General features: G+C 32.8%; 1 protein-coding gene across 1 annotated transcript; it reads right to left on the bottom strand.

Moving 5' to 3' along the window:
• Positions 1-18,000: 18,000 nt before the first annotated feature.
• Positions 18,001-21,969, bottom strand: LOC132544462 (uncharacterized). The gene is made up of 4 exons (XM_060208059.1): positions 21,858-21,969; positions 20,770-20,949; positions 19,785-19,997; positions 18,001-19,082 (listed from the first exon to the last, which is right to left on the bottom strand). Exons 1-4 carry the CDS (start codon positions 21,937-21,939, stop codon positions 18,856-18,858), a joined length of 702 nt encoding a protein of 233 aa, XP_060064042.1. The 5' UTR covers positions 21,940-21,969; the 3' UTR covers positions 18,001-18,855.
• Between the last annotated feature and the right edge of the window lie 1,739 nt (positions 21,970-23,708).

The following is a 23,708-nucleotide window of genomic DNA, read 5'->3' as shown; positions in this document are numbered from 1 at the left end:
CCATAACACAAAACATGCATGAACATATTATCCAGATAGCATATGTTATGAGCATCGTACACAACTCGATACAAATATTAGCTTTGAATGTTGATTTCGTTGATGCTGTTGATGCTATTTAAATTAAAATAGGTCGCTGAGAATCAAATTTTACTGTTTTTTTAACTGATTCATCACTGAAATAGTCCAAGTGAGATAATTAAGATTTTTTTAAATGATGAAGTTAGTAAAGGAAAGAAAAATACTCCGTATTTCACTCTTGATGTTGCAAAACATGTAAAACCAACAACAGTGCCTCTGTTTTCCTTAGGACAGAATATCCCTATACTACAAACACACATGTTAAAATGTGATTGTACAGTTGCCTTTGACGGGGTACAATAGTCCACCATTGCTTTCATTCATACTTGTTTCAGTTTTGTTTATTTCAAATTGGTTTTGATGAAAATGATTTCCAATTTCAAGATAAAACCCAAATGTAAAAAGGTTGTAACTGTTCATGAAACAGCCCTAGGCTATCACGGTTCATTAACTGCAATTTAATATTCGCCTTTTTCGGACTAAAGTCGTCCTTTTGGACATACAGCGAATACAAAATGCAGAATGAGCGAACATATGTATTATCTAACTAATGTGAGATTTTCTAAAGTGAAAATATACGTCGACAGGGTGTAGTTATATCAGTGTTCACAATAAGGTTGTTTTACCAGTATTTATTATCATTTTATTAGAAATAAAATTACACGCACCATAAAAATGATGCCACTAATCAATTCTCGCTTTAACATTAAAACGTCTTTATTAACATATATGACGATACTATTAACGACGTGCAGCACTTATAACTGACAAGGCGACAAAAATTCTCGTCGATCACATTTCAGGGGAAAAGCGGATATATCACATAACAATGAAGTTGACAAGTAGAAGTCGGGGGAACATGGAGTCGCATTCTAAATATAATCATACTACTCTAACTAAAGTCTCATTTTGAGCTTTACTTTTTCGTTCATAGGGACATACTAGAATTTTATACATGCACTGTTTTGTCTCCCGGAACCAGCACTGGTAATGCCCATTTAAGGACTAAAATATATAAAAAAGTATTATCGATGTACTTTGCTCTTCGTTCACAGTTTCCAGTTAGATTTTGAACTCGACATTCAACTGATTTTTATTGTTTAGATATTCAAATCTCAAGTTTGCTGCTCGATGCATATTGAAGGGTTGCTACGAAAAGTAATGGAGAGGCTCATATGTCATCAGTTAATTGTAAAATCTAATTCTGGTTGGTTCTTATAATTTATCACTCAGTAGCGCTGTTGGATGTTAAGCCAAGTTGTTTTGTAAGTTTCGACAGTTTGTAAATGATGTCTTTATGATTTAACAAAGAAAAGATAATGTTATAATAAGTAATACATAACTGCAGTAACAATTGTTTATCATCGTCGTTAATTCCCTTTACGCAATTTAAAAGACGTATTTGTCACAGAATTTCAGAGATGAAATCAAACTTTCTCTACTGATGTCATTTTAACAAAATTTCTACCTGTGATTTTGTTCTAACCCATCCCCCAAACCCACCCCCGAAAAAACTCCCAACCTTCCTTACCTAAAACAAACTTCCATATTTTAATGTTTTGTTGTTCTGCTGTCTCAAATTTCTAACGCAATTATCATCACCTGTAGACGTAGTTTAATCCTGTATGTGTTTCTTAATTTGTACAGAAGGTGAAATTTGTACTGAAAAGCGTTATTGACTTATAAGTAGAATGTTTCACTGTTGTCGCAATTCTAACACATATATAAATACTAACTACAGCGGAGTTGGCCATCTGCTGGCGAATACACCCAACGATACGCTCTAAACAGGATTCCAGTCAGATGATATCCGCATACTATTCTAGTGCTTGCTGAACAAACGTCATGATGGTAACAGCACCTGCCAGGTAAAAAATATTTTCACAACATTTGGTACTTACTAGCTCAGTACTAATGTAATCATGTAAAGCTTGGAATCACTACTACTACTACTACTACTACTACTACTACTAATACTACTACTACCACCACCACCACCACCACTACTACTACTACTACTACTACTACTACTACTACTACTACTACTACTACTACTACTACTACTAATACTACTACTACTGCTACCACCACCACCACCACCACCACCACCACTACTACTACTACTACTACTACTTCTATCACCACTACTACTAGTACTACCATCACTAATAATTGAATAAGTATTTAACATAATAATCTTATTTCTATGTTAATGGCCCATTAGTTTTAGTTAATAGCTGGTGTACTGTGGAGCAGACAATTGATAAAATAATGATGCCTTATCTTGATATATACTTGAACAAGGAATGGTACAACTGCACTCGCTCTTTATTCTATATAATTTAAATCAATGGATATCCTGGGTAACAGTTTCCAAAAACGCACATTCTCTGCATTATACATTAAATGCATACTTATATAAATACTTATTACCGGTTACTTGTATTTAATAAGTATTTATATGATAACACTAATCTTTAAGTCAATGACAGTAGCCACTATGCAACGACTTATCTGAGTACATCTTGACTAAAGTAGATGCTTTGACCAAACGGGGACATTCTACAAATGTTTTGTTTGTCGAAACATACGAATAGTTAATGCCAGTGTCTAAAGTTTTCCCCTTTTACAAACATTTAGTAAACGTTCCATTTATACTCAACACTAGTAAAGTGATGTGATGCGGTGAGTTTGATCGAAATCAATGTAACCCACGTATAATATTAATCACTTTAAATGAACATTGCCAACATTCTGTAAGGATGTTTGAAAATGCTTCTTGATAGCTAAATAAGTAAGGTAAGTATACAATTATACTGGTACCCTCAGTTCTGAAAAGTCAGTCTTAGGGACTGATTTAAACGGACCATGTAGTCGACGTGGTGGGAAATATATCACGGTGATTTTAAATGCATTTCCTCTCAGTTAATTACAAATAAATAATTAGATAAATAAATTAATAAATGAAAACAAAAAGTATAATTTGCAATTAAAAACACAGGCTAAACGATACTGGTTATATGTTTTCCCCTTAATTTTCAAACACCGAGGGGTTAGACATCTTAGATATAATGACTTATTAGTACCTACTTAGCTTGTAATCATAATTTGCTATTAATATAAACCTGATAATCTGTGACTCCATAACATAAAATGTTTCTCAAAAGGTTTGAGCTTTTAAACTTTCTCATTCTATACATAACAAAATAACAATACTAGTCAAACAAAAACACTGTAACAAATAACGATATGTATGTTATTGGATGAAAATGCATGTTACATGCAGGTTAATTCCTTCACCCATGACCTCGTTATTGATAACATCATTAACATTTACATTGTTGATTAATATTTAGAGAAATGGAAGTCATTATTTTTCATTTTAAACAAAGCTTTTACTTTTTACAAACATTTGAAAAATGTATAACAACAATAGACAGAATGCAATTGACTGACTTAATAAGGGAAAGGTGGCATTGCTTTCACGTGCAATTATCTCTGAACATTGTACTTCAATGTCTGTTTGAATTCGGTAAGTAAATTCTTCCAGTATATATCAATTGATTATTTTTATAATCGGTGTACACCTAAACATCCATTTGCAGCGTGTTCCTCATATTGATTTAAAGAAAAACAAAAAAACAAAAAAACAAAAACAAGATTGTATATCTGAAGCAATTTTATCATCAAAATAATACCAGTAACGTAAAGACAGACATGGCCGCATTACCTAGAAAATAAAATGGAGGAAAAAAGTGACTGGCCTACTTACATGATGACGCCATCTCTCATGGGATTGACATTTTTAAAGATTATGAAAAAGGAAAGAAAACATATTGAGGACATCGTTAATCTGCCACGTTTTAAATAATATGATTAGTGGCACTATTTAGAAAACATACTTACGCTTGACGTTCTTCGAAATTACCAGAAAATTATGAAACTTATTGAGCGCTGGAGCTAGTGCCCCATCTGTTGTAGATTTTGCCATTTTTCACGATCAGTTTTTAGTTTTCGATTCTCGATTCCTAAGTGTCAAATTTCGCTTGCGTCGTTTTTATTTAATTTTATTTTTTACAATTTTCAAATTTAAAGACCCAAGCATAGAAGCGTTTACCTTTTCACTTAGACAATGAAAGAAGGAAGTGGTATAATGCTACTTACATATATGAAAATGATCCCGTTCGATTGATGGAAACATCTGCTGTGTAATAATGGGGGATTCTACTTTTAAACTTCATATAAAAATAGTATGGTTGATTACAGTGATAAAATTTTAAAATAAATGCTACTGTGATTGCACTAGTCATACTAAAGAATGTAGAAGATTAAGACGTATCAGTACAGTGATAATTTGTGAAGAGGATGCTTTATAATCTATAATACCATGAACTAATATGTTCATCCTTTCCCACACATTGAAAAAAAGGGACAAACACATGAATGATTGTATGATGAAATATACGTTATTCGGTATCACCTCCTTTTATTGTCATCTTTTGTGTTTAAAGGTTTGTCTTAAAAAACATTTAACATGAAAACAAGAAAGGTCCGATTATACGAACACACCATAACTAACCCCTCAACCACCATCCCCCACCCTCCTTCTTAGATGTTCATTTTTTCATTCGCAACTCGCTATCTCCTGGAAATTTGCTCTTTCATTCGTATCTCGTCATTTCCTAATATTCCCTGTTTCAATTGTAACAAGCCATCTTCTAGTGTCACTAGTTAGTCATTTAAATGACGCAACATCCGTATGATGCAGTTAATTGTTTCCCCTTGACCTTCTGCATTCTCAGGAATGAAAAAACCTGTAAGTGAAATTAACGATACATCTATAAAAATATTTTTAGAAAATACAAAACCGTTCTTAAGAGGCAATTTATTTGTAGGCACCAAAACATAATGATATATTATGGGGAAGTTTTATGGTCGCAATAGTCATCTTATTGAGAAATATCTCTTTGTGCAATATGAAGCTGGACGTGTGTGATGTATGATGTTCGTTTAGTTTGGTTCCTTTGTTGTATACCTTGTTACATGTATCATATGAGAACGTGACATGACTTACTTGGATTGACAAATGTTTACATGGCAGATGTCGTCGATGAAGCAGAAGACGCCTACCCTTCTGGAACACCTTGTCTTATTCTCCTTGTAATTTTTCAGGAGTCTCCGTGTAAATCTTTCCAAACTTCTTAGTTTTATTGGATTTGAGTTTGTATTATGATTATAATGACATGTTGGTATTTTCTTGTATTTGGACGTTTTCGTCTTTTATGTTCATAATGTGGTGTAGGTTTATTGAAATTGAGATTGTATTATACTAGATAAATCTACTAGCTATAGCAATATCAATCTTAACTAACCTTAAAGGTTTAGTCTATCCTTAAAACAAATTGACATAAAAATTACATTCATTGTGTCCAAATATGTGTACTGCATTCTAATATGTGTTAATATTTTCTCCTTAAACATAAGTTGAAGGCAGTTCCGTGAGTTGACTTTTCGACTTGAATATAATACTACGTGTTTACCGATATCTTGCATACAATTTCCAATGTCAGTTGACTCACTGTGATTATAAACAACATGTGTCCGATAGTATTGAATGATACAATAATACGAAATTTTCACATTAAGCGAATTTAAATCTTCGTGAAGAGGAGGGAGACTTTAAGTTCAGTTAGAAGAACTCTGACGATGAACGATCTTGCGAAATTATTTATTTTTTTCTTTTTGATCATGGGAAAATCTTGCCCATTTGTGAAATCAGTGAATGATGTTGCCATACTGTTGATGTGTGATTTCTGTTCATAATTTCTCTGTAGATCACGTCAACAATGGGCTGATATGTCTTAATTAGGTCTATTCTAAATATAAATGATATTGACTTTTAATATTAAACATGTATAAGTTATACCATGGCAAATAGACTAGTCTAATAATAGTTCACTGACTCCTAATTTAACTAAGTGAAATATTTACATACATGTATATATAAATCTGATTTGTTAGTATTATTTAAATAATTAAATATGCACACTTCCTGACGAATACCAACTTAGACGATACGTCACCTGAATGTTAAAGGATAAAAATCTGGAACAATGTATAAAAAATTTGGAGCTGCCTTATGACTAATTTGTATAAATTTTCACACAACTTGATCTATATGAAGTATTTAAACGTGTTTGTCTTACATTCAATGTTAATTAGCTGCAAATTACCATTAATGGATGACTTAGGAAGATCAATATAAATAATTTTTTTGTCCATTGTCATACTCCATTTTGTATTTATTAAGAAAAATAGAAATAAAAATAAAACAGGCCAATCTATATTAACCGGAATGTCTTCTTCAAAGTGTCGATGATTCTGTCGATAAACAGTATATCTTTATCTTGAATGGAATTTTTAAAATTTTTACACGTCAGCTTGATAAATCATCCAATCTTTATTTATGTAGGGTTTGTCTGCCTCCTCATCTGGTTTTTGAGATTTGTTTTGACCAATTTTTATTTTGTTTCTTTGCCTCCTAGGTTTAAACACTTCTGACCCCTAGTATCATTGTCAAGTCCTAGGGCTATATTGTACTTATGCTAAATTGGAATCAAAATGTACTAATCAGTTGTATCTTTGTACAATCCTTCATTTTGAAAAGTGCTATTCATTTGTCTGTATAATTGATTGTATTGAAAGGTGATATTCTTTCGTGTTCCTGTTGTATAATCATTTGACATGTATTATTCGCCCTTCTTTATTCACAACCCTTTGTTCTATATCTGTCTTCCACAAACTCCTAGATCAAATCTTCTATCAGACTAAAGACTTTCGAGGCCAAGTCATAGATAATGTAACCACAAAAGACATTTACTGTAGTGATTGATTCTTTCGGTCCGTCCGATTTTTGTGGTTTTATCAAAAACCTTAAAATAAAAAGATGTTCTTTTCAAAAAAGTCATGAAACAAACTTTTAAATTTTCTTTTGCTATTTAATTATCAAGATATCAGTTTTTATATTTTATGACATTCACGAAAAATGGTGAAAATTGAAGCTCTAGAATACAACCAGGTGTTGAGGAAGTGCAAGCGCCTTCTTCTGTGCCAAATTTAATTAATGACTGAGTAATCATCAGGCAAACTAACAAGAAACAAGCATATCTGCACAAATAAAATATATTTCTCAACAAGATCAAGATGGCAACCACTTAAAAATTTTATCTGCACTTTTCGATGTGTCGAACATTTCCTCGTCATATTTTGAAAATGAATATTTATCATCCTGACTGAATGGATGGTTAGACAATCAATTAAAGGAATCTTGTTAATTTCAATTTGTAATTTTTGAAGACAATATCAAAAGTCTGTTCTGATACCTAGACTTGCGTCTGAAAGAAAGGCAAATGAAAGTTATCAGGAACGTTTTGCCGTGTGTTAACAAGGTGACTATTTAATGTATGTAACCTTGTCGTAAAATATATCTGTTTTCCTTGACGTTAATGTCGATGTTCCTGCTGAGTCACAGACATAGAAGAATATTTAATAAAGCCTTATAAGGGCATCGTTAACTCATATTCTTGAGATATCCCCAGGTGTGTGGATAATACGTTACCGATCTATATAAAAAAGAACACAGCACGCTTATACACAGATTTAGTGTAAGATTTACAATGTCTCAAAACACAACAGTAATTAATTATGGTGATCTGTCATCTTACAATCCTTATACCAGAAAAATGGGTTGGATGTGGACATGAGTGTGTGTTTGGTGTTATTGCGGTTTGTGTGAACATGAGTGTGTGGTTGATGTTATTGCGGTGTGTGTGAACAAGAGTGTGTGTTTGATGTTATTGCGGTGGGTGTGGACAGGAGTGTATTTTTTTTATTTCAATGGGGAAAAGAGTGAAGAATTATGCAAAACAGAAGGTTGCTCGCCAAAGTCTCGCCACGTCATTCTCTTATTGGCTATTGACCTCGACAAAATACAATTAGTATTCTGTGACACTTACCATGTATTCTCTATTTATATCAGGAAATATACCCATTTTTCTCGAATAAGATTCGTCATATTGACATGAACCATGAAATCGTATCGCGAAAATAACAAAAATTAGACACTCGCGAAAAATACCTGTTGGCTGTATTTTTTCAAGATTGCTAAAGTGAAAACATCATCGGTGTTTACAATGCGGAGATATATGCTAACTTTTCCTCCAATAAATAATATAACTTATTCTTATAATTGTTTAGAATTCAAATTTTACCACTTTTTTCTGTGGTTAAAACTACAGAAATGACGAAAGGTCACAAGTTGGTTCAGAGTGTCTTTATGACACGTGTAGTAGCTCAAACAGGATTTCCCGGATAATTAATAGTACATTGTATACTTTTGAAAGATGAATGTCTGACCGCATAACACATATCATGTGAATAAATTACGTAAATTCTGTTGCCCTAAATACATAATATTAGGTCGTTTTCTAGAACGTCAGCTAAGTCATATAACACGATCACCATGATGTAAGGAAAATCCTTCTAGTGACGTCATGTCGTTCCATTTTGTTGAAATATTATACTCAGTAGTAGTGACAATATCCATAGCTTCTTGTGATACATATTCTTTCTTTATACCTGTTACGTAGATTTCAACAGGACGAGTTTCTTGTCTTAACATTTACCTTACTGTCGTCTATCGTCCGTCCGTCCGTCGTCCATATTTTTTTTAGTTTAAACGATACTTCTTCTTGTCGTGGGAGCTGATTTAGAAAAAAAAACATTTTTGGAAGATTTCAATCTCAATATCTCAATGGGGGAGGGGAGAGTCAAAATGTTTTTTGTTTTGGCTTAATCCTTCATATGTTTGCTTGGCATATTGCCGTTTAAGCACATAGGTCTTTCGATACTCCACGAGTAACGACCACGAGTGCTCACTGCACTCTAGAGCATTTCATTGCTGTTCTTTGCTTTGAAGTTGTGCGTCGCTCCTTTGTAATCTTCAAAGAAGCATATCAATCTATGATTTGGCAGTATCATTTCCCCTGAAACCCACTCTAGACCATTCAAATTCGCAAGTGCCTTCAATTTTGCCAGGAAATGTTTCAGGGGTGCGGAGATCGACAGTGAGCGTAATCCCTGGAGTATCGAAGATGATATAATTGGGTCGCTGCCTACACTAAGTGAATTTCTCTCAAATGGAGTACGTTGCATCATAAATGTATATTTCGGAACGTTTTCTTCGGGTTTGTAATGGCAATAGAATAGAAGTTCTTATAACACAACCAGTGTGACGTTTCAATAACTAGAGCATACTAGCACTGACTTAAGGTAAGGAACCGACCAACTTTTTCGGCTGTACGGTAATCCTATGTTCACTAAATAGTGGTACGAGATGTCAAACAGCTCATAGACAAAAACAAACAAACAAAACACAAGATGGTAACAATGTACTGAAGACAATTCGGATACATCAGTAAAGGGCTCTAATCTTCTATTGGTTGTGTTATAAGAACTTCTATATATTAGCTTATTTTAGCCCCAATTTTATTATCACTTTATTTCTCTCAGATATTCTAAGACCTTTTTAATAATGTTATCATCCTCGGTACAATATAAGTAAGAGGGTGTATCCCACGAATTAACGGGGATTACTGCAGAATTAACGGGGATTATTTCAGAATTAACATGGATTACTGCAGAATTAACGGGGATTATTTCAGAATTAACGGGGATTATTTCATAATTAACATGGATTACTGCAGAATTAACGGGGATTATTTCAGAATTAATGGTGACTACTGCAGAATTAACGAGGACTATTTCAGAATTAACGGGGTTTATTTCAGAATTAACGGGGATTATTTCAGAATTAACGGTGATTATTTCAGAATTAACGGGAATTATTTCAGAATTAACATGGATTACTGCAGAATTAACGGGGATTATTTCAGAATTAACGGGGCTTATTTCAGAATTAACGGGGATTATTTCAGAATTAACGGGGATTATTTCAGAATTAACATGGATTACTGCAGAATTAACGGGGATTATTTCAGAATCAACATGACTGCAGTTCTGATCATATTGCATATTATTGATGAGAAATCATTGTTTCTTTATTGTCTGATGTTAATAGATTATCTAACTATGTCTGACAAATGTCAAGTTCTGAATGATAATAAAACAAAAATACTTAATAAGTGTAACAGCAATAGTCGGATTTTGATATTATTTTGTATTCTGGGTTCATCGATTTTTACTTCACTTTTTAGCATTCAGTTATTTTATTGCGCTGTCCGGTAGACATTGATATTAAACATCATTCAAGAGTATACCAGGGCATGTATTTCATCAATTCAATAACATGTAAAACGTTAGACAGATGTTAGCTCTGCCACCCCTACATTCGCTATATTAGGAGACTAACGAGACGCTGCTTCTACCAAACTTATACATTTCGTTAATATTTTTCGTGTTTTTGTTTACGAACAGAAAATTCACGTGTCTTTACCTCATGTGTTTAAAACCGTGTCACATTAGTCATGGATAACAAATGTCTTTTATAAGTAATAGATATAGTTACAATAGATAGCCGAGTGGCATATCATTGATCTTAGGTTAATAGGATAAGATAATGGATGGCCGAGACACTTACCTGAATTAGTATCACGCAGGTTATCTGGTTGATTTAAAACTGTGAGAAACTAATCACAATAAAGACAGTTATGTGAACCTGTATTTTATGACTATGTCACATAATCCTTCATGACGATAGTATTCGAAACTCATAATGTTGATAAATTGACAAGAACCTGACTTGTCCTCGTGCTTAAATTAATATCATTATCTAAAATCATTTATTTCCTTTGGGGTTCAAATTCCTCTTTTGCGGTTTTGAAAAATTCATCTTCTTTGTGGATAATTGATTTTGTAGATAAATATAGCTCAATAATTGTCTTTATTGTCTTTTCACTACTTTATCAAGGACATATGATTTGATTGGATATATCCTGTTCCTTTCGAAAATCTTAATTTCCGACTCATGGTCCATTTGTTAAATATGTTTGGAACATGGGTCGGAAATTCGAACCAAGTCCCTGTGATACAAACTTTCGTTGTGCAAAACCCAGATAGCCGCCTGTCCGTCATTTTGTTTTTCTGATCAGTCTCAAAATCAAAAAGGTGTCAAGTAATGATTTAGGGTAACCTTTATATGAAATTTGAGAAAGATCAGTGAAAGTATGGACTTCTCGAGAAATAGCGATAACAATAATTGTTTAAGGGCTGACGACGGACAAACCACAGACCACGAACGCAGGCGGATTTGAACTGCCTACAACCTGATGATGGTACGATAAAAATTTTTGACGATTTTCAGGAATAAGAAGTGGAATCTCATGTAAGGGTACACATATCAAAAAAAAGATATCAAAAAAACCCATTAGTTATTTATCGCATATTTGTGTATACATCATCGTGATATAACAACTGTTAAACGAACTCCTTAATTACATAAATTTGGCCTCCAGCCATGACGTCTGTCGATCTCATTAACTTTTGTCACATTTTTCATGCCTTTTAATGAATCACTGAACGTTTGTCATATCAAATACTTTTATTATTACCCCAGCTCCGTCTATTTCTTCCTCGTTTGTACATTTAGAGTGATGGTGAACAAAATTAGTCGTTAAATTATAGACAATTAGATGTCTGTTACTTACTTTCACTTTGAAACAAATTATGTTCTGATAGGAGATTTAAATTTTGTACGTAGACGGATAAAGGTGACTGACATTACATTGTACTTACTCTGAACAAAACAGTACAAAGACACATAAATGAATGATATGTTTCAATAAAAATCTTTTAAAATGGATGCAATAGAGTCAAAGAATTAATTAAACTACATGATACAGCTGTTTTATTCTTTCGGGACTCATCATTGATGCACTTAAAGTAAACAGCATATTACAGCTACTTCGTTCTTTCGGGACTCATCAGTGATGCTAAGTGCCTAAGTTTTGAAACCTAGGAGGCGACTGAGAGAGAAAGCCAAAGTGGTCGAAAAAGTAAAATGAAAAGTTTTCATTTCTGAACTTAACGTTTTTCGTTTTATGTGTAGGTAATTACAAACAATTGTCTGGTCTCATCAAGGCTACAGACATACGATGACGTTGATAGGATGTTCAGACAAGCTACAGCCGGTGAGTCATGTCATTGCTCCCTTAGATCCATGGCTACTCTAGGTAATTAACGTCACAGGAAGGTATAAAACATGGCAGTGTTCGATAAACCTTCAACGTTACCTTGATACATAGATATGTCACGTGAAAATGTTTTTTTTAATCACTGACATGTAAACAATATCGTAACGAAAACAAAAGAGTTGGTAAAACTAGGTCAAACTTGTACAGACTTAAAATAAATAGGTTTTATTGGATTAGGTCATGGAGATATTTCTAATCGTATCTCTATACGGTGAATTGTTTAAGTGGTTCATATTTCTCTTAGTTTTATCAATTTCGAGTTTAAAATGTGATCGTGTATATGTTTGTATTCGTTATATTGAGATATAATTTGTTTTCATGTCACATTTCAAACAATAATTGTCAGAAGTTTTTTGCTTTAGTCAGTATTTGTTTCTTTTTCTTTCTTTAAAAGTAAACATACAATCAATAAAATAATATATATGTGCATGTGTGTGCGCGTGCGTGTATGTTTGTGTGGTGGTGTGTAGGTGTGATCAATGAAGTAATAGCGACTGTACGGACAAGCGAATTGTTAAATATTCGAGGCAATCTGCCCTTTTATCAAGACACAAATATTCCATAAATTACATCACATACACAGAACATAAAACAAATCCAAAGTTATAAATCGAAATCGAGAGGGATGGTGTAAATGTAGGGCCTCAATAATCCCTTCGGCCGGTGGACGCCGAAAGCCCTTTACAACGGACAAAGAAACTATCCCAAGCCACTTTCAAACAATGATGGATTAAAAGGATATAAATAGATGTAAACATTGTTTAATTGATTTAGTCAATATTTGTTTCTTTCTCTTTCTTTAAAAGTTAACATACAATTCTATAAAGTTATAAATCTAAATCGAGAGCGCTGGTATAAAATCAGGTTTCTTGATCATCCCTTCGGCCGATGGACGCCGAAGGCCCTTTATAACGGACGAAATACCGTCCCAAGCCGCATTTCATGTGTTATGTTCTATGTATGTGGTGTAATTTATGTTATATTTGTGTCTTGATAAAGGAGCGGGTTGTCTCGAAAATTTGATAATTCGCTTGTCCGTACCGTCGCTATTACTTCATTGATCATATATCTATTTCAGTAACACGCATCCAACGAACATTTGTTTGTTAAGATCCAGTACCAATATTGGACCATACCGTCGATATTACTTACTAAATTATATATATACATATATATATACACACACACAATAAAGATAAGTTATTTTGGCTTGAATTGGTGCAGCGAATCTTTCAAGAATACAGTTGCGTTATGCTTTTGAAAAATATTTTCAAATCTTTCTATTTATTTATTTGTTTACCTATCTACACATTTGTTTTTGTAGATGGAATAAAACAAATATATATTGAAAATGAAAATATATAATGATAACTGTAGTTTGTTCGGTAATTTCCACCAAAGAAATTATTCTTTTTGCTTCAAATTGTAAGCCAACCCGCGAAAATTTCAACAAACGAGAAAAACGATCTCTACAGTATCTAAGTGTACACTCACTCATCAATATACGTGTTATCAATGGCAGTCGCTTTTCCCCCTCAAGATCCGACCATCATTATCATTATTTTTTTTTACAAATAACAGAATTTGCTTTCTTTCCTAATTTGTTGGGAAATCCACAACTTACTCTGGAAATGAATATAAAATCTATAATTACGTGCATACTTTCATAAAATCCAGCAAAAGATTTTGATGAAGTTTACAACAAGTGAAGTTTTTACATATCTTTATTATTAATTGTGTATTAACGATGAATTCATTCATACTGTTATTCATTATTAATACATATCGATTGTTTATCTGTTAGAAGGCGATGATAAGTAGTTAAATTGATAACTTGTGTCTGATCCAATGTCTTCAGTAGATAATGATACGTTTGAATCAATCAGGTTTATTCTCATTATTGTCACAGAATCCATGTCTGAAAAGTCATAACCTAATTATAATTTAACACGAGATATAAAATCTAATTATGTTCTCTCTTTTTTTCTGTAGAAACACTGTTTATTAAAATGTTCATTATATTTTGTCAAACGGGACATAAATGATTGTCTTCCGTGACAAGTACATGTAAAAACAAATTCAATACATTTAAAAAGATGATTTAAATCTTTTAAATATTTATTACAAAAATAGCAATTTCAAATTCATGCAATAATACAAGATACATAAAATGCATTTTATTTGAAATTACGTCCTGATTAAAAACTGAAAGCAAGTACAACGTTGAAAGCATATAAAAAAAGGCGAGTCAGAAAACTGAACTTTATAGTTCAACTCCAAAAGTAGAAAATGTTTGGATTCAAGTTAACAGTCAAACTGGTATAACCAGGTATTCTGACAGCCAAAAAGATCTATGTTTAAAAATATTGATTGCTTGACAAATTGACACACCCAAACCATAAATACATATAAGTACGTATGTTTATAGTACAGACAGACATATAAAACTGCTGACTAGGTCGTATGTAGAAATAGCATCCATCCAATTTTCGCTATTTCAGTAAATTATATTCATACTTAAAACTTGAGAATTATTGCAAAAAACAGATTTTTTACAATTTATCATGCAAATTTTTAAAAATTTGCGTCAATTCTAAAAAGGTGTTAATTACAGTTTTACAGATGTGTCAAAATTCAGTGCTTTAATTATACACATAACAGTTTTTTGCTACAAAACCATGAAATAAACAGCATTTTAAAATGCCAACAGTTCCAAACGAGTCAAACTATAGCAGATCTAAAAAATGTTTGAAAAACATACATTTGCTTCTAATTCTGCTTTAATGGAAAGAAAACCTGTTAAACTTGCAGCTTGATGTCACCATGAACGTCTTTTGTTAGCTTAGTACTCCTCAAGATCCGCAGGTATGAAATTCAATTATCGTTGTCTGAAGAAGGGAGATAACTGCAAATCCTAACCAAGAAAAAAAAGTTGACTATGGCTCATTCACTGTATTTGAGGAATAAAAAACTCTCCTCCAAGGAGAGGATATCCATATGTGTATAGGATAATTAGAAGATCTCATGTATTTCATATGAAATTTATAACGTTAATCAAGGAAATTTTCAATCCACTGTCTTTAAGTGATGCTACGAAGATAAAACACCAAAATCATAAAACGAGAAATTTCAGTCCATTACTGCACCAATAGGTGTTCTTATAACTGTGCATGTGAAATGAATGTCACCAGTGTTTTTTCATGTATATCAGTGAATAAAGAAAGTTTGAAAATAGAAAATTGACTGGATTTTGTATTTAATCCTAAAAGTATCGTAAGATAAACTTGAATGAAGTAAACAAATCACGAGAAACAAGAGGTTGTCTACAGTAACATTGGGAAACTACACATGGCACTCAATGTAGAACAATGAGTAGAGGCACAGACATTTGATAAAATCAAATGGATGAAAGACATTCAATGGAATATTATTTTAGAGATTCTGATCACATGTATATCACAACAAATAAAAAAAATGGACAAAAACAACATGTCCATCCATGCATAACATAGCAACATTAACAAATTCTTTTAAAAAAATCACAATTTCTTAATCACTTAAAAAGGCAAGTAAGCGTTCCACAACAGTAAGTTTATGTAGGATGAATAATAGCCATATATATATATATAAACCACAGCAGGATAAGATGGGATGCAGTGTGGTACAGGACAATGTGAAAGTGGAGAAGGATGCAGCAGGAGGGCGAGAAAGATGGGATCCACCAGGGCAGGACAGAAAGGGATGAACACAGGAAATGATATAAGTTTCCCTATAACAGTACAGGGACTTAAAAGTGATCAAGGGAAGAATGAGGTGGGCTAAGGTATTTAACAAATTGATTTATATATAAAATAATTTTAGATCTCACAAATTAAATCTATTGAACGCTGAAATGGTTATTACCGAAGCTTACAGTACTTTTATACTGAAAAAGGATAACAAAAGCAGCATACATAACGTCTATCATGCTGACACATTAAAGTTTGGAATGTTGGATATCAGACTTTTGAATACTGAGATAACAGATCATTCTTTGCTGTCATGGTTGGTTCCTAAGGCAGGACACCTTACTCCAATAGCTTTACATATACTGTTGTATATGACAGACCTTCCATATTTGGTTCCTTGAGGTAGTAACCAACTCATATGAGGAAACCACATTTCAGAATGATACTGGCTTTTCATGAGACAATCATCCCAGCAATCGAACCTTTGTTAAATATATTTACAAACATCAAATGAAAAAAAAAAGGTTTATAATCTAAAATACCTTATATGTGTAAGCATTCAGTGCACAGTACTGGAACAACTGTTTGCAATCACCATGTGAAATATAAATGTAAAAAAAATTACTTCTACACCTAGTACAATTTCTAAACAATGATTAACAAGATAATGAGCTTAGAATTGGGCTTTGCCTGTTGCCCAGTTTCTGAAATGTCCAAAGAAACATACATATATATGTATATATAAACATATGTTTGGTGAAAGTACAAGCTTTCCACAGAAAAATGAACTGACAACCAGACACAAAATCAAAGGGAATACTTTTACCTCTCTAGTAAGTCAGAATAATAAAAAAAAAAAATTCTGCGGTGGAACTTTTTTGATTGAGACCATTCTGATTAAAAAACAAATTCCTGAAAACTATCCCTTAAGGTTGTATGTAATATTAAAAGATTGACACTTTTGTTATATCCCTTAGCAGAGAGTAGCAGATTCTTGTGTGCTTTATCGTAATGAATTTATTAACACATTACCATGATAAATAGACATATTTTGTTAACTGGATCTAAAGAGATATTTCAGAGTGAAATATTAGTTCACATTCAGAACTCAAAATCACATCCTTGGGTTCATAATTGTCATATTATTATTGTTTTCTATTACACGAAGGGGATTTCAAAACGGGTTTTATCACTGAATTTAGATAGAGATACTGAGCACAAAATCATTATCTGACAACAAAGGAAGATATGAGATATTGTCACCGGAGACCAGAAACTGTAAAACTACTGCTGGTTTGCAAAAATTCATGGGATTCCTTCAAACTAATCCCAAAAATTTCAGTACATTCTATCAACCTTTTGCTATTAACAATGAACCGACTTTCATTCAATGGAAAAGAAAAAAAAAATACAACAATGGCATCTGTGCACTTCAAAATGAAATTTTTCTGATTTACAGATGGAAATAGTAAAGTAGGAATGATATGTATAGTCTTATGTATATCAATATAACAACACAGTAACTTGTCAATAATTCTATTCTGTAAAATCAATACATTTTGTATTTTATGTTTTTATGGGGGTGAATTCGTTGATATCATGGACATATACTAATGTTGATCTACAAAATATAACAATAAATCAATACACTGCAAAAACTAGACATGTGTTGTTTTGTATTAGTGGGGTTTTTGAGCAATATCTTAGTACCCACGAAATCAAGATGTTTTCGTTCAATCCACGAAATCCATATGTTTTCATTTAATCCACGAAATCAAGATGTTTTCGTTTAATCCACGAAATCAAGATGTTTTCTTTTAATCCACGAAATCAAGATGTTTTCGTTACTTGATTGAAGGTTTTTACCTTCACCAAGGAATTTTGATATTTATGCTAAATAAATTAAACAATATAATCTTTATACTAACTATAATTTTATAACTCTTTCATCTTTATTTAAGAACAATTTCAACTACTGTTTAGAAGCTTTAGATCCCTAGGGTATCAAAATTCAAAGCATTTATTCAACTTTTCAAAGCCCTAATAATCAACATGAATTAGAATGACAAACTATATATAATTATTTATGACGACACAAAACATTAATATCAGGAATGTGCATGTAAATATTAAAACAGAACTGTAGTCATAAACATTTGCAAAAACAATAGATGGAAAAAAAGATAAAAATTGATTTATCAAATGAGTGAAAAAAAAATGTCCCCCATGGATGGAGGACAGGAATGCTTCAATATTGGATTATTGGAACATTTCTATGGCGATAGAACAACACGTACACACGGTAAGTGTTACTAAAACCATCACTACTGTGAAGTAAAATACTTGATAACTTTCAAACTGCTACATGCCATTTCTTGTTTATATTTGTAGACATTTTTTCTTAAGGATAACATGGTTATCCAAAATGTTATCAAACTTTGTATTAAAAATACAGACAGAATATCTCGATGGCAATACAGGCTGCCTTTAATATTTGATATGATACCAAACTGATAGAATATCTCGATAGCAATACAGGCTGCCCTTAATATCTGATATGATCACCAAACTGATAGAATATCTCGATAGCAATACAGGCTGCCCTTAATATCTAATATAATCACAAAACTGACTCCTTCATCACTATAATCCATACTTGCTTTTATAAAGATATTTTAAACAGTATATAGCTCACACAATATTTGTATACAGTTATAGCATTGCAGAAAAAAAAGTATTCAAAGACAAAACTCAACATTAAAAATAAAAAAAAGACATTAGATATGTAAACTGTCATCTTCTGCTCTGTATGCTGGTTTTGGATTTTTAAAATTTTCGTAACTGGTTGGTACATGACGCAGATATCCTTTGCGTATAGCCCACACAGTGATAGATACCATGGCTGCCACGCCTATGAAAGCACACAAAAGACTTAGTCCAATGGTGAGGCCTACGCGCAGTGATTCATTTCCTGGAGGATACGGGGCAGCAGGAGTTATCTTCCCTAATAATGACCAAAATAAAATTAGCATTAAGTACGAAATACAACAACGTCCACACAGAAACAAATAGTGCTTAACATACTGTGACATTGTTTTCTTTTGATTAAATTTTTTTCCACTTTTATCAAAAGCTTGAAGCAGAAAGTTTGGACTTTTTCACGGTTGTTAAACAGCCTGATCATATTATTTTCAAGGTATTTTTTTAACATGATTATGTTCTATTTAAAAAAAAACAGCAACACATTAGAGACCCTGAAAAATAACACCCTTTACAGTGCTATATTGTAGTAAACATAGTGAGGCAAAAATATGTGATATTAACCAAAATGTACCAGCCTATAAAATGTTTACACAAAGACATATGACATGATACCCCTTTAAAGGAATACTCACACAAACATATTGGTTGTAACTATAAACAGAAAAACAGACTTTCATCTTTACTCAACGTAATATTGCTTGTTTCTTAACTAAATTGTAACGTGTTTAAATGAAAAATGTTAGTAACAAAAATATTTTGTCTTTGACAAGCTATCGTCTAAATACACTTCTATAACAAAACATATAATGTGTTAAAATCATTTACCTGTGTGATCTTGACTTTAGACCAAATCATGACTAAGTCACCCTCTTTTCCATTAAATTCCACGGGATGATTTCAACACTATAAGCTTATTTTTAACAGAGAAAACCAAGTATCTTACCATTATCTGCAGAAAAATTGAATCCTTGAAAAAAGTTTCCATCTGGCTTTGTAGCGTTGCCTCGGAAAATCCAACCGTCATAGCCCGATTTCCTGCTCAGGTAGCCCACTAACTGGAATTCAGCATTGGGACCAAAAATGGGGCTGGATTTTGTAAGCTTTGTCATAGTAAATATGATCCTAGTATGGGAAGTATCACTTCCATAGAAATAACCTGAAAAAAAAATTATCTCAAAATTCAGTATTTAAAGATATACCAGTATTTGGTAGTGGTGTTTGCAGCAAACAAAAGTCTTTTGTTTGTAAAAATTTAGCCCCATCTTCAAATAAAACACAGACTGAAAAGCTCCGAGACCTTCATCACTTTTCTTTTAATTGTTCAAGCAGTTGTATTTGTTTTTATGAAAAATTTTTAAAGCAAGATTTTTTTCAAGGAAACCAAATCTTTTGTTCCATGCTTGGCTGAAATTTGAAAATTGCTTCTGGTGAGAATTAGTCAAAAATATGTCACTGTCACTTATAAGACAGGTAAGCAATTCAGCAATTGACCTTTGACCTTTCAGTCAACAAAGAGGATAGCATTAAGGCTTGCTATAATCCTTATGTATAAGCCTTCTTATTGTTGTCATTTTGTTAAGTTGGCATATGTTGTGAAAAGTGTTGATATGCTATCCTTTATTCATTACTTCAGAAAAAATACATAGACAATTCCCCTGCTATTTCTAGTTCTTAAGAAGTTTTTGAGAATATGAATCTGTCATTAACTATTTGATTTGGAGTTTAATTTCTCACACTTTCACATTGCATGAGAAGTAAGGAACATTTTTTCACAATATTTTATTTCAAATTTTGATTTGAAATATCCTTTTGAATAGTTTCATCATATGTTTTTTATAGATTGCATAACAATTAAGAAAGTGGACTGAAATAATATGAATATTTCAAAGTCAGCTGAAATGTGTGTGGGGGATTGTACAATTACAAACCAGAGATGTCGAATTCTGCATTGCCATCAGAAAATGTTGCGTATATTCCTGCATGTGCGTCAACTGAATTCACAGTAAAACTACACAGATAGCTGTGGAAGCTGTATTTGTAAGTTCCGTTCCAATATGTGAAAGTGTTGAAAATGTCTACCCAAGTTTTGCTGGCATCACTGGCAGCATCTGTAAAAAGAAACCAGGAAATATCTTGTAACTGACAATGATGAATAAATACAGTCATTAAATAATAGTGCATTGTTTTAACTGTGCTACATTTTTTTTAAATGTCATGGACTAAAAACATAGTTAAGGATGATTTCCACCTTTAAACCAAAAAAAGTGCAATGGCATCAATCTGTGCCTAGAGAAAGCCTCATTATATCTAACAATGACTAGATAGGGATCAATAAGGGTTTCCCCTGACCAACAAAAAAATCTTAAGTTTTACTTCTTAATAGACAAAAGACCCCTACACTCATAAATTTGGAGTACCCATGGAAAACTTTGACTTGTTATATACATATATGTATAAATGTAAGCAGAGGGCACTCCATCATATCTACCTGTGACTTGAGCCCCAATGTAGACACATGTGACTTAAAAGTGAATTATTTCATATTTGTGACTAGATAAAGCTGTCTAGTATATACCCATGATTAGAGAAAGCCCTCTTGTATACACCTGTGACTAGAGAGCTCTTTTGTATCTACCATTGACTAGAGAGAGCCCCATTGTATCAACTTGTGTGACATCGTTCCTATTATATATACATGTTAATAAAGTTTGCAAGGTTCATAGCTCCATTAATAAATAGGGTCATATTGAGGTGGAGTGGCTACCTTACAGAATAACCTATGGAAGGCCCATCGCATGTCATCCAGATTGGTAAGGGTAAAGAGGTTTGCTGAGGTCACTTATACCTCAACAAATAACGGTCAAATTCTCAGCTTCCCGAAAAGCATAAAACAGTCACGGGATCTCCAACTAAGGTCACGTAGGTCAACTCTCCAAGGACTGAACTATTGAAGCAATCTTGTGATTTAAGAGTAACATTGTATGCACCTGAGGCTAGAAAGTCACATAGTATGTACCTGTGGCTAGAGAATGCCCAATTACAAACAGAAGGCTGGTGATGAGATTGATGTTTCGATGAAATTCCACTACCACTGTCATCCTTTCTGATGTTGTACCTCCGGTTAACCAAGCAGTTTGACCATGCCACTGTCCATTCTGTAAAGTATAAATACATATATGTAAATCACTCAATTATGGCAAGTGGTGTGCAGCAGTTTCTGTCTATCATAATTCTATCTTATGTTCTAAATCTTAATAATCAAATGCATCTTTACAAGACTGAATAGTTTTTTTTTTGTTTATGTTTTTTTGTTGTTCAAGCATTTTTCTTCTGTTCTGTGTTTTCAAGGCAGTTCAAGTAAAACTTCTGTACAGCCTCTCTGTCACAACTAAAGATGATAATAACTTTATCAGTCACACTTATTGGCTCAAAGTAAAGCATGCAGGGTGTCCCATTACTTACAGGACAATTTCATGGAGAACTTCATAGCCTATTCTTTTAACATATAACAAAACTCCTCATTTATCATGAAACAAACGAAGACATCTTTCAAATTTGAGACTGGTATATTTGAGTTTTATCTATCAGATTACCAGTTATCGCTTCTTCAGCATCAGTTGTTACCTGATATCAGCTGTTTTGACGCTTTTTTAATGATAATTCTATGCTATCTGGTTGGGCAGTATAAAAAAACATGGTAAAACTTAAATGGTTCATTGAACCAGTGCCTGTTCAAACACAGAAATCTACACGATTCTTGTTATTTTAGAAGTATAATTGCGATATTTTACATATAGAACGTCCGATCCCTGTGGTTTAAATGACTTTTGAAAGTCTTCAGGGTAGGAATTTCGCCTACCAAATTGGGGAGCGAGTTCCACGAATTATGCTTTCTGTATCTGGTGTTTGTGATTTTCTGAAGAAGAATGAAGTGCTGTCTATCATGACTGGGGATCATAAATGAATTCTGACAAATCCATCTTTCTCATCCACCATCTCATATACTTAATGGGTAATTAAGTCGTCCAAACAAACCCTTGTGGTGTAACATATGCAAAGTCAACCACCATGAATACTTACTTCCTCTGATTCGCCTTTTTGTTGTTTATGGTGCTACTTGATTTGTCGATAACAAGTACTTATTGTTAGGAGCGGCACGCACTAGATATAAGAATGTTTTAAGAAGAAGAGTAGGCTTTCATCGGTACAGATTTTAAAGGATTTCAAGAACAGTCAGAGGAAACAATACATTGTAATATAGATATTTTCTACAATACCAATATGTTAAACTTTAGCGATATCAACCATATACGTCTCTGTACCAACCAAGGACGTCCCAATATTAATGCTTGATACCTACTGTAGAAATTTACACCACTGTTGTGTAGTAAGAAGTATTTTCATAAGGGGGTTATTTTGAAATTCTAATTCCCGCATTCTTTTTACCACTATGTTATATTATAACTCTTTCATCTTCTACGTTGACTTTAGGTAATAATATGTAACGTTGCTCTCAAATCGAACCGACCCATTCAATTCATCCGGTAGTGTCTAATGTCAGAAATGAAAATGTCATAACTCGGTTAATATTGCACAAAGCTGATTCAAAACTCAATAAAATGTCTATAGACAACCTGACTTCAATGACCAACAAAACATTTTCACAATATCAAGTTCTATTTTGGCCGATCCGTTTGTGTTTTAAACACTTTTGTCCCTTTTTCAGCGAATGCCTCTCTGTTTTACCATCCTTAATCGCGCAAAAGAATTTTGAAATATTTACTTTTTAACAAAATGTACACGTACACTGTTTAGGGAGAAAATCAGGAGGAAAGTTAATCAAATCAAAGCTAAACAGTCTTTTAAA

Source organism: Ylistrum balloti, unplaced genomic scaffold (assembly GCF_031769215.1).
Source record: "Ylistrum balloti isolate Yb309-2 unplaced genomic scaffold, AGI_CSIRO_Ybal_v1 Utg369798, whole genome shotgun sequence".
Taxonomy (NCBI): Eukaryota; Metazoa; Mollusca; class Bivalvia; order Pectinida; family Pectinidae; genus Ylistrum; species Ylistrum balloti.
The sequence above is the reverse complement of the archived record's forward strand: the minus strand, read 5'-3'. Positions and strand labels throughout refer to the sequence as shown.